Below are 16089 nucleotides of genomic sequence, written 5' to 3'. Positions count from 1 at the left end.
TGCCTCTTCAACCTACCTCAATGCTTTGATTCTGCTCGATCCCCGATTAGATTGGTCTCATATCGATCGAGCATAGTTTTCTTGTTGGGAAACCGGGTATATCAGTTACCTCGGTTTAACCCGTGTATAAATGTAATATCAAAACTAATTTTTTTTTAGTTTTAGTTAACATGTGAAAAGACTTAATTGAGTAACGCGACATCTGCAAGTGATATATCCTACAAAAGAATTGCATTGGTGAGTGTTGGGTTAAATCAGTCAAAGATATTCCTAATTTTCTGAAAATGTCTCACACATCGTCTGAATATTGTGTGCGTCTCTAAGCTCATAAGAAGTAGTAAATCGAGCCCCAAGCTATCATCTACCTTCGTCATACTTGTCCCGCTGAATCTGGGCTGGTCTCTAATACCAATTGTTGGGCTAAATCAGCCAAAGATATTTTTAACATGGTATGGTATTGATATTTTTAACATGGTCCGCTTTGGACCAAACCCGCACGATTTTGCTCGAAAGACCTCATGCCATTAAGAGATTCTACACTTTATATGTAGCTTCCCATCCAAAAAATGAGCTCTTCATTTAAAAAATTCTCTTTTAAAGAATATTCTCATACCAAAGATTAGACATTTCACTAGCATTTTAATATTTAATCCAATTTTTTTTTTTTTTTAATAACTCAAAATCTCATCCGTACCTACTATTCATTCACTTGATAATGTGAAATCATTAAATTCATTCGAAATTACCGTGAGCCATATTTGGCAAAAACCTAGCTTTCACAGTGTATTCCCGTGTTATGAAAAATAACTCTGATTTTATCCAATGTTTAAGGAAAGACTACAAAGTTGAATCCATGTCATAAAAACTTTACCTTAATTGAAAATAGGACCCATACAGCATGAAAGTTCATGCTAATAAATTGTGGCATTCCCACCATTATTGCAGCAGAAAATGAATTAACTAAATTCTGCATCATTAATTCAAAAATGTTTAGACAATTATTCGGAAGTACTAGCATACTATTCCCATCCCATGTAAGATAAAACCCAGATTTTTGTTCAATAACAAAAAGGAAAAACAAGCAAACAAAAAAAAGAAAATTAAAGCACACAATCATTTCCACATTCCAAAAATATTTTAAAAAAGGACAGAGTCCATCTCCATATAGTTCACTCTATATATAATAATTACTTAAAACCAAATACACTATAAATGTCTCTCTCGAAAAACAAACAACCTGTCTTAGTCAGCTTTTACTACTTCCTTTTCCCAAAAAGAAATTTTCAGTCTTTCCTTTCTTCTTCTTCTTTCTTGATCCTCAGACCATTCTTTTGAAAAAAGCAAGAACCAAAAATGACACTTTCAATTTCAATAATGTTTCTTCAAATCTTAGTTACCCTTTTGTTGCCAACTTCAATTTTCTCACTTAACCAAGAGGGTCTCTATTTACACAATGTAAAACTCGGATTTGATGACCCTGATAATGTTCTTTCAAACTGGAACGAACATGATGATACACCATGTAACTGGTTTGGTATATCATGTGACCAAATAACTCGTTCTGTTACATCCTTTGACCTTTCGAACGCCAACATTGCTGGTCCTTTTCCGACACTTGTTTGTCGGTTAAAGAAACTTCGTTACATTTCATTGTACAACAATGAAATTAACTCCACTTTACCTGAATCTTTTTCTGGGTGTGAATCAGTTGAACATCTTGATTTAGCTCAGAATTACTTAGTTGGTACACTTCCAGCAAGTTTAACTGAACTCCCAAAGTTGAAATACCTTGATTTGTCGGGTAATAACTTTACCGGTGATATTCCGGTGAGTTTCGGGTATTTTAAGCAACTTGAAGTTCTTGGGTTAGTTGGAAACTTGCTTGACGGGACTATACCAGCGTTTCTTGGAAATATTTCAACGTTAAAGCAGTTGAATCTGAGCTACAACCCGTTTTCACCGGGTCGGGTCCCGCCTGAGTTGGGAAATCTGACAAATCTTGAGGTTTTATGGCTTTCGGATTGTAATTTGATTGGTGAAGTTCCTCACACATTGGGCCAGTTGAAGAATATTGTGGATTTGGACCTTGCTGTGAACTACTTGGATGGGCCGATTCCGGGTTGGTTGACTGAGTTGACTAATGTTGAGCAAATTGAGCTGTATAACAACTCGTTTACCGGTGAGTTACCGGTGAATGGGTGGTTGGAAATGAAGGCGTTGAGGCGAATCGATGTGTCGATGAATCGGGTTGGTGGTGTGATTCCCAGGGAGTTGTGTGAGTTGCCACTTGAGTCACTTAATCTTTATGAGAACCAGATGTTTGGTGAATTGCCAAAAGGCATTGCGAATTCGCCCAATTTGTATGAGTTGAGGCTTTTTCACAATAGTTTTAATGGTAGTTTGCCTAAAGATCTTGGAAAGAATTCACCTTTGTTGTGGATTGATGTGTCAGAGAACAAATTTTCTGGTGAAATTCCGGAAAATTTGTGTGGGAAAGGGTTGTTGGAGGAGCTTTTGATGTTAAATAACTTGCTTTCTGGTGAAATTCCGGCGAGTTTGAGTGAATGCCGGAGTTTATTGCGAGTGAGGTTGGCTCACAATCAGTTATCCGGTGATGTTCCGGTGGGGTTCTGGGGTTTGCCACACCTTTCCCTGTTGGAGCTCGCGGATAATTCACTCTCTGGTGATATCGCGAAAACTATAGCCAGTGCTTCAAATTTATCAGCTCTGATTTTGTCAAAGAACAAATTTTCAGGTTCCATTCCTGAAGAGATTGGTTCTCTGGAAAATCTTCTTGATTTTGTGGGGAATGATAACCAGTTTTCTGGGCCTTTACCTGCAAGTGTAGTGATTCTTGGACAATTGGGAAGGCTGGATCTTCACAACAATGAGTTAACTGGTAAGCTTCCAAGTGGGATTCATTCTTTGAAGAAATTGAATGAATTGAACTTGGCAAACAATGATCTTTCTGGAGATATCCCCAAGGAAATTGGGAGCTTGTCTGTTTTGAATTATCTTGATCTGTCAGGTAACAAGTTTTCAGGGAAAATCCCAGTGGAGTTACAGAATTTGAAGCTCAATCAGCTTAACTTGTCGAACAATGACCTTTCGGGTGATATTCCCCCTGTTTATGCAAAGGAAATGTATAAGAGTAGTTTTTTGGGGAATGCTGGTCTATGTGGAGACATTGAGGGGTTGTGTGAAGGAACAGCTGAAGGTAAAACTGCTGGTTATGTTTGGTTATTGAGGTTACTCTTTACCCTCGCTGGATTGGTGTTTGTAATTGGGGTTTTTTGGTTCTACTGGAGGTACAAGAATTTTCAGAAAGCTAAAAGGGCTATTGATAAGTCTAAATGGACTTTGATGTCGTTTCATAAATTGGGTTTCAATGAGTATGAAATCTTGGATGCTCTTGATGAGGACAACTTAATTGGCAGTGGCTCTTCTGGGAAGGTTTACAAGGTTGTTCTGAGCAAGGGTGACACTGTTGCGGTGAAGAAGATTTTGAGAAATACGAAAATAATGGATGAAAATAGTGATATAGAGAAAGGTTCTAGCATTCAAGAAGATGGATTTGAAGCGGAGGTTGAGACTTTAGGGAAGATTCGGCACAAGAATATTGTTAAGCTATGGTGTTGTTGTACAACTAGGGATTGCAAACTTCTGGTCTATGAGTATATGCCTAATGGAAGCTTGGGTGATTTGCTACACAGCAGCAAAAGTGGGCTTCTAGACTGGCCTATGAGATATAAGATAGCTATGGATGCAGCTGAGGGACTCTCTTACTTGCATCATGACTGTGCTCCACCGATTGTTCACAGAGATGTTAAGTCAAACAACATCTTGCTGGATGGTGATTTTGGAGCTCGAGTTGCTGATTTTGGTGTAGCAAAGGCGGTCGATGCCAATGCTAATGCCAAGGGAATCAAGTCCATGTCTGTTATTGCAGGGTCTTGTGGTTACATTGCTCCAGGTCAGTGGATTAATTTTTCACTTTGCAGCTTCAGTTTCATGAGTTTGTTCATATTGATATCATGTTGAGTTATACTTACAAATTGTTATGCCTTTAATTTCTGAATTCTTGCCTTTCAAAAATGAGATCTAGTAGTATTACTTTAGTAGTGTTGCATCTATTGAGTAGAAGGCTAGATCTATGTACTGCAATATTTCCTAGATATCCCACATTTTGGTAAGTAATAAACCTCTGATAGAAATCGGCTCATATCTGGACTACCCTAATATAGTAACAGGCTAACAGCGCATCGTTGCTCTGGATAATAGCTTTTGAATAGTCAAGTAGGCTCCACAAGTTTGTGTATCCAAGTTATAAACGGCTTTGATGATGTTGTTCTTAGAATAAAAGACTGTATTAAGACTCTAGAAAAAGTCAACTTATGATGTTTGAAATCTTAATAGCTAGCTATATTGGGGGGCAGCTGTTAAGGTTAATTATCAACTACCCATATTTTGGGTTTCTTGTGGTCATTCTTTGTTTAGATTTGCATTGTGGTTTCCTTGTAACTGCTGAGTGGATTGAATTCTTTTTTTACATTGCAGAATATGCATACACACTGCGGGTGAATGAGAAGAGTGATATATACAGCTTCGGTGTGGTCATCCTAGAGCTTGTGACTGGGAAACGCCCCGTGGATCCCGAGTTCGGGGAAAAGGACTTGGTGAAGTGGGTTTGCAGTACATTGGACCAGAAGGGCATAGATCATGTAATTGACCCTAAACTTGATTCTTGTTTCAAGGAGGAGATATGCAAGGCCCTAAATATTGGCCTACTCTGCACTAGCCCTCTCCCGATTAACCGACCCTCGATGAGACGGGTCGTTAAAATGTTGCAAGAAGCGGGTGGTGGGAACCAGCCCAAGGCTGCTTCAAAGGACGGGAAATTGACACCTTATTACTATGAAGAAGCATCAGATCATGGAAGTGTAGCTTAAGGATGGCTTAACAAATTTTGTCACGAAGGATGAAGTTGAAAAGTGAGATTCATTAACTTCGTTGTTCATCTGCTAACTACTCAATTCTTTGTCCACTCAAGTACCCACTAGATGTTTGCTGTTATTTTGGGTTGAGGGGGAGAAAGAATTGAAATTAAATGAAAAAAGGAGAACAAAAGAATATTAGGAGAAGAAGTAAGTTGGAAGAAGTTCGTTTCTCATTGTAAATTTCATCCAACTACCAAAATTATTGCAGTAATTACTACTATCTGGCATTAAAAGATCTTTAATATGCTACCTGTACTCCATTTTCTTGACAGTGTTTTTTCTTCAATCCCCAGCATCTTTCTGGTGAATTCTCAGTCTAATCAAGCAATTTTTAAAGTTGGTTGTTGCAATTGAGCTACTGCTTTTAATGGTAACTAATAGAGCATGTACCAGATTTTTACCAAAAGAAGGGGAATATTTCACCTTCCTCTAGGCTTATTCTTGAAAGATGTTAATACTATTTTGAAATTGTTTACTGTGTAAACGTTAGAGACTGTGATACCAATTATTATGATGTGCTAGAGTTTGGTGAGTTATTTATGGTCCTCTTCTCATTAACCTTAATGGGTCCCTTGGCTTCATTTCTACCTCATATTGCATTAGTACATACTGAAATATTTCACCAGAACTATGGCCAAGGGAAGGAGAACAGGTCATAAATAGTCCTTTATCTAAATTTACACATCAAACCAAACCAATTAACTATACACTTTTCGATCTCAGTTTTTCCTTTTTCCGCTATTCAAAAAACTTATCAAATTTAGTTTCCGTTTATTTTATATAAACAACAAGATAAACCCATAAACCTCCGTGAGATTCTTAAGTTAAACCATTCCTCAAAATGTTCTCTCTCTCTCTTTACTCTTTTCCCTCAAGTTCATAAAATCTTTAAAATCAATTTTTTTTCCTAATTAACAAGCCATAAACCGAAAAGTTATCGATTTTGTAAAAAAGTGCGGCTAAAAATAAAATAATAATAATTAAAAAACTTACTGACCCCCGTTTTTTTTTTTTTCTTGAAAATTAAAGAATGAAATATAGGAATTTGAATAGAACCCGGTATGTTCTAACATTAAAGGCTTTACCATCAGACCACCGATATTCTTTTGTTCATATGTTGACAGGTTTAATTTATACTTTTTTTCGTTCTAAAAACCGAAGGATATAAAAAAAAAAAAAAAAAAAAAAAATAATATGATAATAGATTAAAAATAATATAAAAAATAATTATATTTTTATTTTTACATTACAAATAAATATTTTTATGTATAAATATTATAAAAATTGAATACATGTAATGTCTTTTCAATTTCGTAGGTTGAGTTTGACTTTTTTTTTTTTTTAAACAAGCAACTAAAAAGATTAGAGAGAGAGAGAGACAGGTTTGAAGAATGGTTTAACCATTAATCGAGTTTTTATAGATTTGTACAAAAATTTATCCAAATCGTTTGGTGCCGATTTGTCAGAGTTTACTTCATTTTAGTATCTATTCCTCTAACCAAAACTATGGCCAAGGGAAGAGACAATCCAGAAGGACAGTAGAGTATTTGATAGCCAACATGTGAGACTTCTTCCACGTGTGCTTGTTTGTTTCCTGATTTATTTATTTGAAATATTAGAAAACGACTAGCAAAGAAAAAAAAAAAGAAGAAGAAGAAGAAGAAGAAGAAGACCAAGAGATAAAATACTGGGATTAAGAAAGTGAAAGGGATTTAGACAGTTGGATCAACTTTATCAAATCTGGAACACGCCTCATTTGTGTAAAACATGCACTGACCACATAGATAGAAAATTAAAAAAAAGGGAAAAAGGTTAAAAATACTCCTCTAATTTGAAAATAGGGGTAAAAAATATCATTGAACTTATTTTTGATTAAAAATATCTTTCATCCTAAAATTTTCAAATATACCCATTGTCTTGATGGAATTATCATAAAAGCAATCCAAAATCATTTTTTAAACACATTTCCCCATCATTTAAACCCCGACAGTAAATAATAACCCATAAGATCCCCTTATTCCCCAATATGTAGGTTTGAAGTTTGAGGGAATTGGGGGAATAAGGAATCTTATGGGTTATTATTTAGTTGGATCGGATTTAAATAATGAATGTTTAAAAATGATTTGAGATTATTTTGGGGATAATTTCTATTATGATAGGGTATATTTGAAAACTTTAAGGATGAGAGGGGTATTTGACCCAAAATAAGTTCGGAGGATATTTTTAGCCCTTTTTCCAAAGTAGAGGGATATTTTTGACCCTGTTCCCTAAAAAAATGGGTGTGTATTTGGACAGACATTTGGCGGGTAAAAAGTTCCAAGGAGGGATATGTAAAATGTAAAAGGGATTTGGCTACAGAACTGAAGAGGTAATCTACTCTACTTCAAAGTATCTAAGCTTACCTTTTTTGTTAAATCATCGGCTCCACCAATAACGAAAAGTCTAGAATTGAAACATCGGAATGAAAAATCTATTTATTTTTCTTGGTTTATCAAGCGCAAATTCGGATTAGTTAGACAAGTGATTTCACATATTTTTCCTAATTTTAAATTTGGGGATTGAATCACTCCATTAACGTTACACATTTGATGCAAGACACGTAGAATCAAATCTAAAGGCTTGAAATTTTCTTAGGGCATTCTCCAATAGACTTTTGTCCTTTGTCAAAGGGCATGGTGGTTGGAACAACAATTCCTAATATTCATATCTGTTGTCTTTTGGAAGAGTAACTATTTTTGTTTCTTCTCTACTTTTTTCTCTTCCCTATTTCTAGCTAAGTACAAATATTCTTCAAGGTGGTCACTATATGGAACTTCTCATCCTTCAAAATGAAAGCATACAATAATATCTGAGGTGGGTAAAGTTTGGGCCTTCATAATAAATTGGAATAATCTTGGGTATTAGAAATTGAGAAAATTCAGATACAATTAATGTGGCATATTAAAGGGGGATATCTTTTAAGAAAGACAAATAAATGTACAAGAATTAGGGGTGAAGTGGGTAATATGAACTTATGAAATACTAGTACTTGAACTTTATCCAATATGTTTGTCTATTGGTGAAGGAATGGTGGTTGGAAAAATAATTCCCAATTCATTACTATCATTCAATTCAGTGCCCCACCTTTACTAGTGGGTGAGCTTAGCTATCATCTCTTGACCCTCAAAAGAGTAAATAAGTTAAAAAGAAGAGAGGAATAAGCTTCTTTAGTACAAATTAAAAAAAAAGAAAAAAGTGTCTCACATAAAATGAGATAGAAGGAGGTACTAGGAGTGTGCAATATATAAATAGAGGCATCAAGGTAGAGAGCACTTACTTTTTAATAAGTCATACAAAATGTGAAATACAACTATTAGACTAAGTTTTAAATACCGAATGATAAATAAAAATAGTATACAAACGGAAGGCTAGAAGAGAAAGAAGGATTTTGAGCGAAAATCGTCATCTTATATATGTTCTAATCAAATAATTTAAAGTATATAAATTGATCAATCCAAGAGTTAAGCGTACACGATTTCCTTAACACAGTTTTTCTTTTTTTTTTTTTTTTTTTTAAAGAAGAAATTGCACGAATTTCCCTTGAAATAGGCTGGTCTTCAATTTTTCCCCTTTAGTATGCCCAGTGGGGCATCAGTTTGTTAGTTACGTTGGGCATAACTTGTGAGATATTATAATGTGAAAGTATAAATTCATGCCCCGTGAAAAAAATATTTGTTATGAGGGACAAAATAGCCCATTAGTGCCAATGACCCTCTTAGGAAAGCAACCACAGAAAAGACATTTTTTTGCACGGATTGCCCTTCAGAGGCGCTGGTCTTCAATACTTGCCCCTCAAATTGCTGGTTTTTAACTTTTACCCATCGCTTAAAAAAGTGGCCGAAAATACCCCGAGGTTTTAGATTCAATCCCCGCTCAGTAAAAAAAAAAAAAACAACAATTTCGCAAGGCAAGGCTTTGCTAAAAATTCTGCCGTAAGGCAAAAGTTTGCCTTGACAATTTTTTTTTTTACTTTGCTGGAATTCTATAAAAGTTAGGCCTCTGAATAAGCCTACTTTTGCTCCAAATTCTGTCTTGTGAATTTGTTTTTTTTTTTTTTAATTGAGCCGGGATTCGAACCCAGAACCTCGAGATATTTTAGGCGAAATGACAAAATTTAAAGACCAAAGAATTTGAGGGACAAAAATTAAACACCACCCCCGGATAATGGCAATCGTGCAAATTGTCCTTTCAACAAGAATGCCATGTAAAACCTGTGAATTGGGATCACATTCCATCTCTTTAGGCCCAAGCACGTGTGCGCATTGACGAGGAAACAGGCCCAAAATATCTTTTTTTTTGCGCGGATTATCCTTCATTTGGGGTGCTCTTCAATTTTTACCCTTCAAATTGGTGGTCTTTAAGTTTTTCCTTCGCTCTACAATAGTTGTGAACTTCAAACCCTTCTCGAAGAAAAATAAAAATAAAATCTGCGAGGCGTGGTTGCGGGTGCACAAATCTGTCCATGCGAGAGCGGGGCCTTAATTTGCGGTGGCAAAAATTTGCGGCATTCTACCTGTAAGGCCCAAATTCTGCCTTGCATGGGAGAATTTTGCCTTAAGGCAGCTGAAATTCTGCCTGAAGGACAAAAGTTAGAGACCACCATTATGAGGGACAAAAATTAAAGACCACCCCCAGCGAAGGGCAATCCTGCAAATTGCCCCCAAAATATAAATCCGCTTTTTTTTGGTGGGTCGTTTCTTCACATATATGTATGATGGTCTTTAATTTTTGGCCTTCACCTAAAAAAGCAATCAAAAATATCACGAGATTTTGAGTTCGAACCCAGCTCATTCAAAAAAAAAAAAAAATCGCAAGGCAAGGTTTCGCTAAAGTTATGTCTTATAAGGCAGAATTTAGTTATGCCTTAAGACAAAATTTATGCCTTAAGACAACTTACCGTTCGGACATGGTTTGAAACCACGTTTGAACATGCAATTTGAATTTTTTAAGTTGTATTTTTTGTTATAGAACTCCCACAAGTTGTGAAAACTATCAAAATATTCTCAATTCTTATACAATCTTACTAAATGAGCAAGTCATAGTTCATAACAAAATTAATACGCTACTAGAAAGCCTTTCTAATAAATACAACATCAATTAATCAAACTTTAGTTGAATAAAAAAGAAAATTTAACATGAATAGTAATGTAACTACTCTTTAATATAATTTTTTCACATGGTAGACATAAATAAAGATTGGTGGGAGTAATTGTTAAAAATATCTACCAACTGATGGGTCATTTTTTTTTTTTTTACAAAATATAAAATTATGGGTCAAGTTTTATATTTAAAAAATTTGAAACAATGGTTTGAAATCCCAAATCATGTCTTTTTGGATGATTTAGGATTTCAAATCATGGTTTGAAACCATGAGATGAAATGCATGTCCTAACGCTAATTTCATCTCATAATTTCAAATCGCATGTCCAAACGCCTACTTATGTAGTTCTAAGTTATGCCTTAAGGCATAACATGTCAAACTTTTGCGAAAACTTTCCCTTACAATTTTTTTTTTATTGAGTTGAAATTCGAACCCAGAACCTCAAAATATTTTCGGCCAATTTAAGACCAGCGCCTTTGAAGGACAATCCCGGCAAAAAAATGTTGTACATGTGTCGGCACTTAGGCTTTATTATAATAAATGAAGTGGCCCATCCTCAATTTCCATTTTGTTACTTGCACGACTCCCTTCAAAGGCACTGGTCTTTAATTTTTATCCCTCAAATTTGTGATCTTTAATTTTTGCATTTCGCCTAATACTATGAGATTTGGGGTTTGAACTTCGGCTCAGTCAAAACTCTGCCTTGAGAGTTTGCATTTAAAACTCTGTCTTACGAACTTTTTTTTTTTTTTTTTTTTTTTTTTTTTTACTGAGCTGGGGTTCAAACCCAAAACCTCCGAGTATTAGGCGAAGGACAAAAATTAAAGATCACCGATTTGAGGGACAAAATTAAAGACCAGTGATTTTGAAGGGCAATCCACACAAAAAAATGATTTCCATTTCCTTTCATTTTCAGCTTTTAAAATTTACTCAGAGACTACAGACTTTTGGTGCCTCTTTAATTCTTTCCATTATTATTGCTTGAAGAGCCTAACTTTTTTTTTTTTTTTTTTTTTTTTTTATTTTTTTTTTAATATCAAGTCAACGCAAAAACTTTTAATGATTTGCTCTTTCTTCTCCTTTGTGGCTGTTCCTTTCATCCTATTCATTCATCAATTATCTTTCATAATTGAACGAAATGAGTTTCTCTCTTTCTATTTCGTAACTTAATATGTAAACTCACGTCGAGCTAGTAATTTTTTTTTGTAAATTTACTTGGTTCATGGAAAAAGAATTTTATAATGAAAATCATTATACCCCATGAGGGGATAGTCTACAAATAGTACGATTCTTATTTGTTCTCTCCATCTCATTTCATGTGTCCGTTTTTAATCCAAGATGGATATTTATGAATGAATTAAAAGTTGTTAGTTAAAAGTGGGATAGAGCTTTAAAGATACGTGACTTGAGATGGATAACAGTTATGGATAGGGGTGGGGTGCGGTATATCAAACTTCGGTTCGGTAATACTATATTGACGTCGAAATTCACTGTATTACGTCACAAGAACTTCACTGCTTAAGGTATCAAAACAAGAAATTGATTAGGTTGAAGCCTTCATATACACACATTTTAGTCCAGAAAGTAAAATGTGAACTTAGTTGTGCAAAAACAGAACCAGCCTAATCGAGAACTTAGTTTCTTTCATTCCATGGTACAAAAAGTGTCTCTTAGTGTATCGAGAAACAGATTTCATAATGCAGCAGCTTCCAAACAGTAGCTACTTATCAATACTTAGCCCAAGATCTCAATCTCATAATGCAGCTTCGGAACTTTGCGGTAGTCGACTGTGGATTTGTGTTGGTGGGAGAGAGATGACAAATGTTCTAATTGCTAATTGCTAATTGCTATTGACGGCAGCTGAACTGATGGGGGTGGTCCACTCTGGATTTTTAGACCAATTGATTGAAAGTAATAAAATGAGGTGGAGGAAGAAGATTACAAAATATTCTTTATGTAAAGGGAAAATTATATATATATATATATATATATATATATATATATATATATACATACATTTTAAGGAGAAATATTTACGGCTTTAAACGTGTGTTAGTTTTTATTTACAAAACATAACGATATTTTACTTTAAACATGACGGATTTTCATATATTTTTGTTTTTTATTTTATTTTCAGAAAATAAATTATTTTTTTTAAAAATAATTTTTATATTTTTTAAAAAGAAAATTTAATTTTTTTTTTGTTCAAAGGCTTAAAGAATTACCTCAAATTTTTGTGTATGAAAGCTGTATGAAAAATGTATGAAATATGTATGTGTGAGCGAAATTTTTAATATAATTTTTATACACAAAATTATGAGCGAAAACTTTAAGCCTTGAATATTGTATGAAAGTTGTTACAATGTTGTTGTAGTTGTATTAATTTTTTAGAAACCTAATATGAACTTTAGATACTAAAAATGTGAATGAAATTCTAAGTCTTGAGCGAGATATACACATTTCATACCATTCTCATGCAGGAGATATACACATTTCATACCATTCTCATGCATAAAATTTTGAGCATAATATTTAAGCCTTGATTGAGATATACACATTTCATACGTTCTTCATACATAAAATTTGAGCGAACTTTTTAAGCCTTGAGCAAGATATACACATTTCATACACAAAAGTTGAGCGATTATTTTAAGTCATGAAAGTTGTATCAAAATTGTATACAATATAATGTTGTTGTAGTTGTATTAATTTTACAGAAATCTAACATGAACTTTATACACGAAAATGTGAGCGGAATTTTAAGACTTGAGCGAGATACAAACTTCATATTTTTTTCATACACACAATTTTGAGCGGATTTTTTAAGCCTTGAACAAGATTTACACATTTCATAATTTTTTCATAAACTAAATTTTGAGCGAATTTTTTAAGCCTTGAGCGAGATATACACATTTCATACAACTTTTATACATAATTTTTTTTTTTTTTTTTTTAAAAAAAGCATGTTTTGTGTAGGGTTTGTCATGCTTTGTTTTGTAAATATAAAACTATCGTCACGTTTCGTAAATATTTCTCCTTAAGATGTATATATACATAGTTGTCCCGTAATGTAAATTACCTTGTAATAACCTCCATGAAATCCCTTTCATAGACTTGAAAATACGCACACCACAATTTTGTGGACTGCAGAACTTTCTGTTGTGTTGGAGTAGGGAGTGAAAGATTAGGGATTTTAGGTAAGGGCCAAAAACATATATGTACATGATAAGGGGTATATTTATAGAACGTGATGATATTTTTCAGTTTACAAAATATATCAATAGACTTGTTATAAAATCTATACGAATTAGGTAAATTAAAAAGAAGCAAATAAAACACATTAAATAAGGTAAGGAAATCGTTTTACTTATTTTATCCCGTTTTCTCTCTCCATTCAAAATTTAGAGATATAGTTTCCTGATTTTCTCCAACTTTTGCTTCCTTATTTCATCCACTTTTCTCTCCCATTCAAAATTAGAGATATTGTATTTACCTAATTTTCTCCAACTTTACTCAAAAAGTCCATTATAATCGGTAATTTATGTACAAAGTTCATACACCAAAAAACATATATGTATAATATTCGTATGCAATATGTATAACTGTATAGATTCTTATAATTTTTATATATGAAATATGTTTAATATGTATAAAAATTATATGAGTATTTTGATTATTATAAAGTACATATAAATTGTATAAAATCTAATCAAAGATGTATAAATTTTGAGAAAAATATGTATAATAAACTTGTAATTGATACAAACCAGATTCCATACAAAGTTCATACACCAGAAAATAAATATCTATTAATTTTTGTATGCAATATGTATAAATGTATAAATTCGTTATAATTTCTACGTGTGAAATGTGTATGAAAGTTGTATGTATTTTGTGATTATGATAAAGTACATATAAATTGTATAAAATCTGATCAAAGTATGTATAGATTATGAGAAAGTATATACGTATAATAAGTTTTCTGATTGATACAAATCAAATTCCATCCACTTTTCATACACATATCCGTTTCCAATATTTTTAAGACTAATTGAAATCAAATTTGTTTGCATTTCATACACATTGTGCCACATATATCTAAAAAATGACATATAGCAAACTCCATACACATTTCATTCACATATTAGTTTTCAACGTTTTTTAAAGCTACAGTTTATATAATTTATATAGATTTTCAAAACACACAATGATCATATATATCTCAAAACGATACAAATCAATTTTTATATGCAATTAATACACAAGTTAGTAATCAAAAATACTTTGTAATATTGGTTTGAAAATTTATACTAAGAGAGAAGATGGACTTTAGGTATGAAAATTGTGTCTATCATAGAGGGAGAGGGAGGGAGAGAGAGAAATATTTTTAAAAAGAAGAAGAAGCTGAATGGTAACTATACTAGAATCAAGTCCACATTTAAAATCAGATTTTCTTCCTTAAAAAAAGGCTAAAATCGTGGGTATTCCGTTAAGCCCAAATTTGGTATACTTTGTAATTTTGTTGTATGTTTTGTAAATAAGGAAAATCATCTTTATGTTTTGTAATATATATAGAGTCTTAAATAGGTATTATTAGGTCATTTTCCCTTTAGGTAATGTGTTGAACCGATGGCAATGGGTAATTGCTAATGGGCAATTTGCAGGATTGTCTTGGGGTGGTTTTTAATTTTTGTCCCTCAAATTGGTGGTCTTTAACTTTTGCCCTTTGCTAAAAATTCCTTAGTTTTGGATAGGAACCCTCGCTCAGTCAAAAATTTACTGAGCTTTTTTACTGAGTTGGGGTTCGAACCCACAACCTTGGGTTATTAGGCGAAGGTCAAAACTTAAAGACCACCAGTTTGAAGGGCAAAAATTAAAGACCACCCTAAATGAAGGGCAATCCGCACAAAAAAATGATTGCTAATTGCAAATAGGATTTTAGGATTGGGCTGGACTAAATTAATGGGCCTTTATTTGGTATACCGAATACCAAAGGGTATTTTTATTGCAAACCAAATACCATATTTCTTAAGTTTATTACCGAAATACAGAATTACCGATATCCTCGGTTCAGTTCGGTAATTCGATTTTCGGTGTTTTATGCCCAGCCCAAGTTATTGAGAGGCATAATACATAAACATGTCTTTAAACTTGGCCTTAGCTGGCAAGTGTGCCCTCCAACTTTGGGTATGCGCACCTCGACTTGTATAAAGTTGAACATGTAAACACAAATACTAACGTGGCACATAAATTTGGAGGTGCCTCGATGATCATTTTGTAAGTTGGAGTGTTCAACTGACAAAGTGGAGAAAAATTGAGGTGCTAACTTGTGCCCACCCAAAGTCGGAGGGCATAGTTGCCAGCTGAGGCCAAGTTTGAGGGTCTGTTTATGTATTATGACTTATTGATAAGAAAATGAACTTTGGGCCTATAACTTAATCCCCAGTCTTAGAGTCCGTTGTCCTTTTCCACTTCGCCTAATGGCATGCCTGAAGGCTCAATCCCTGATAATTTGATATTGCTATTTCTTGATCTATGCGGAGAAAATTAGTTCAAGAGGTGAAAGTTGTCCAAGAACATATAAAGAGATCAAAATTACCCTAAACCCACTGACGTGGGAATTCAATGGATATAATTTTATTGAGCTTTAAAAGATCATACGTACACTGTGACGGACAATGAAGAAAACTGAGAGGAAATGATTTCTTATGAACCAAGTAAATTTACAATAAAATTACTACAAGGATTTGCAATATTACGTTTTATTTGCCAATCTCATATATTATATTTTATCGATTTCTTGCTGAAAATGATCATATAACTTAAGAAAAATTAACATTATAAATGGCCATAAAACTATTACCAGGAAATCATGAAGGAAACAATTATTGCAATTACATGTTGATGTGGCTATGTCAAATACCTTACGACATAGAAGTGATGCAACCAGAT

General features: G+C 33.6%; 1 protein-coding gene across 1 annotated transcript; it reads left to right on the top strand.

Moving 5' to 3' along the window:
- The first annotated feature begins 1189 nt into the window (after nucleotides 1-1189).
- On the top strand, nucleotides 1190-5249 carry LOC132044822 (receptor-like protein kinase HSL1). Its single transcript, XM_059435357.1, has 2 exons — nucleotides 1190-3973; nucleotides 4558-5249. Exons 1-2 carry the CDS (start codon nucleotides 1354-1356, stop codon nucleotides 4947-4949), a joined length of 3012 nt encoding a protein of 1003 aa, XP_059291340.1. The 5' UTR covers nucleotides 1190-1353; the 3' UTR covers nucleotides 4950-5249.
- The last annotated feature ends 10840 nt before the right edge of the window (nucleotides 5250-16089 follow it).

This window comes from Lycium ferocissimum, chromosome 2 (genome assembly GCF_029784015.1).
Source record: "Lycium ferocissimum isolate CSIRO_LF1 chromosome 2, AGI_CSIRO_Lferr_CH_V1, whole genome shotgun sequence".
In the NCBI taxonomy this organism is placed as follows: Eukaryota; Viridiplantae; Streptophyta; class Magnoliopsida; order Solanales; family Solanaceae; genus Lycium; species Lycium ferocissimum.
Note: the sequence above shows the minus strand (reverse complement) of the source record. Positions and strands in the feature narration are given on the sequence as shown.

Coding starts and splice junctions, on each gene's coding strand:
- LOC132044822 (XM_059435357.1), top strand. CDS start 1,354: ATGACACTTTCAATTTCAATAATGTTTCTTCAAATCTTAGTTACCCTT. Junction 3,974..4,557: donor TTGTGGTTACATTGCTCCAG/GTCAGTGGATTA, acceptor TTTACATTGCAG/AATATGCATACACACTGCGG.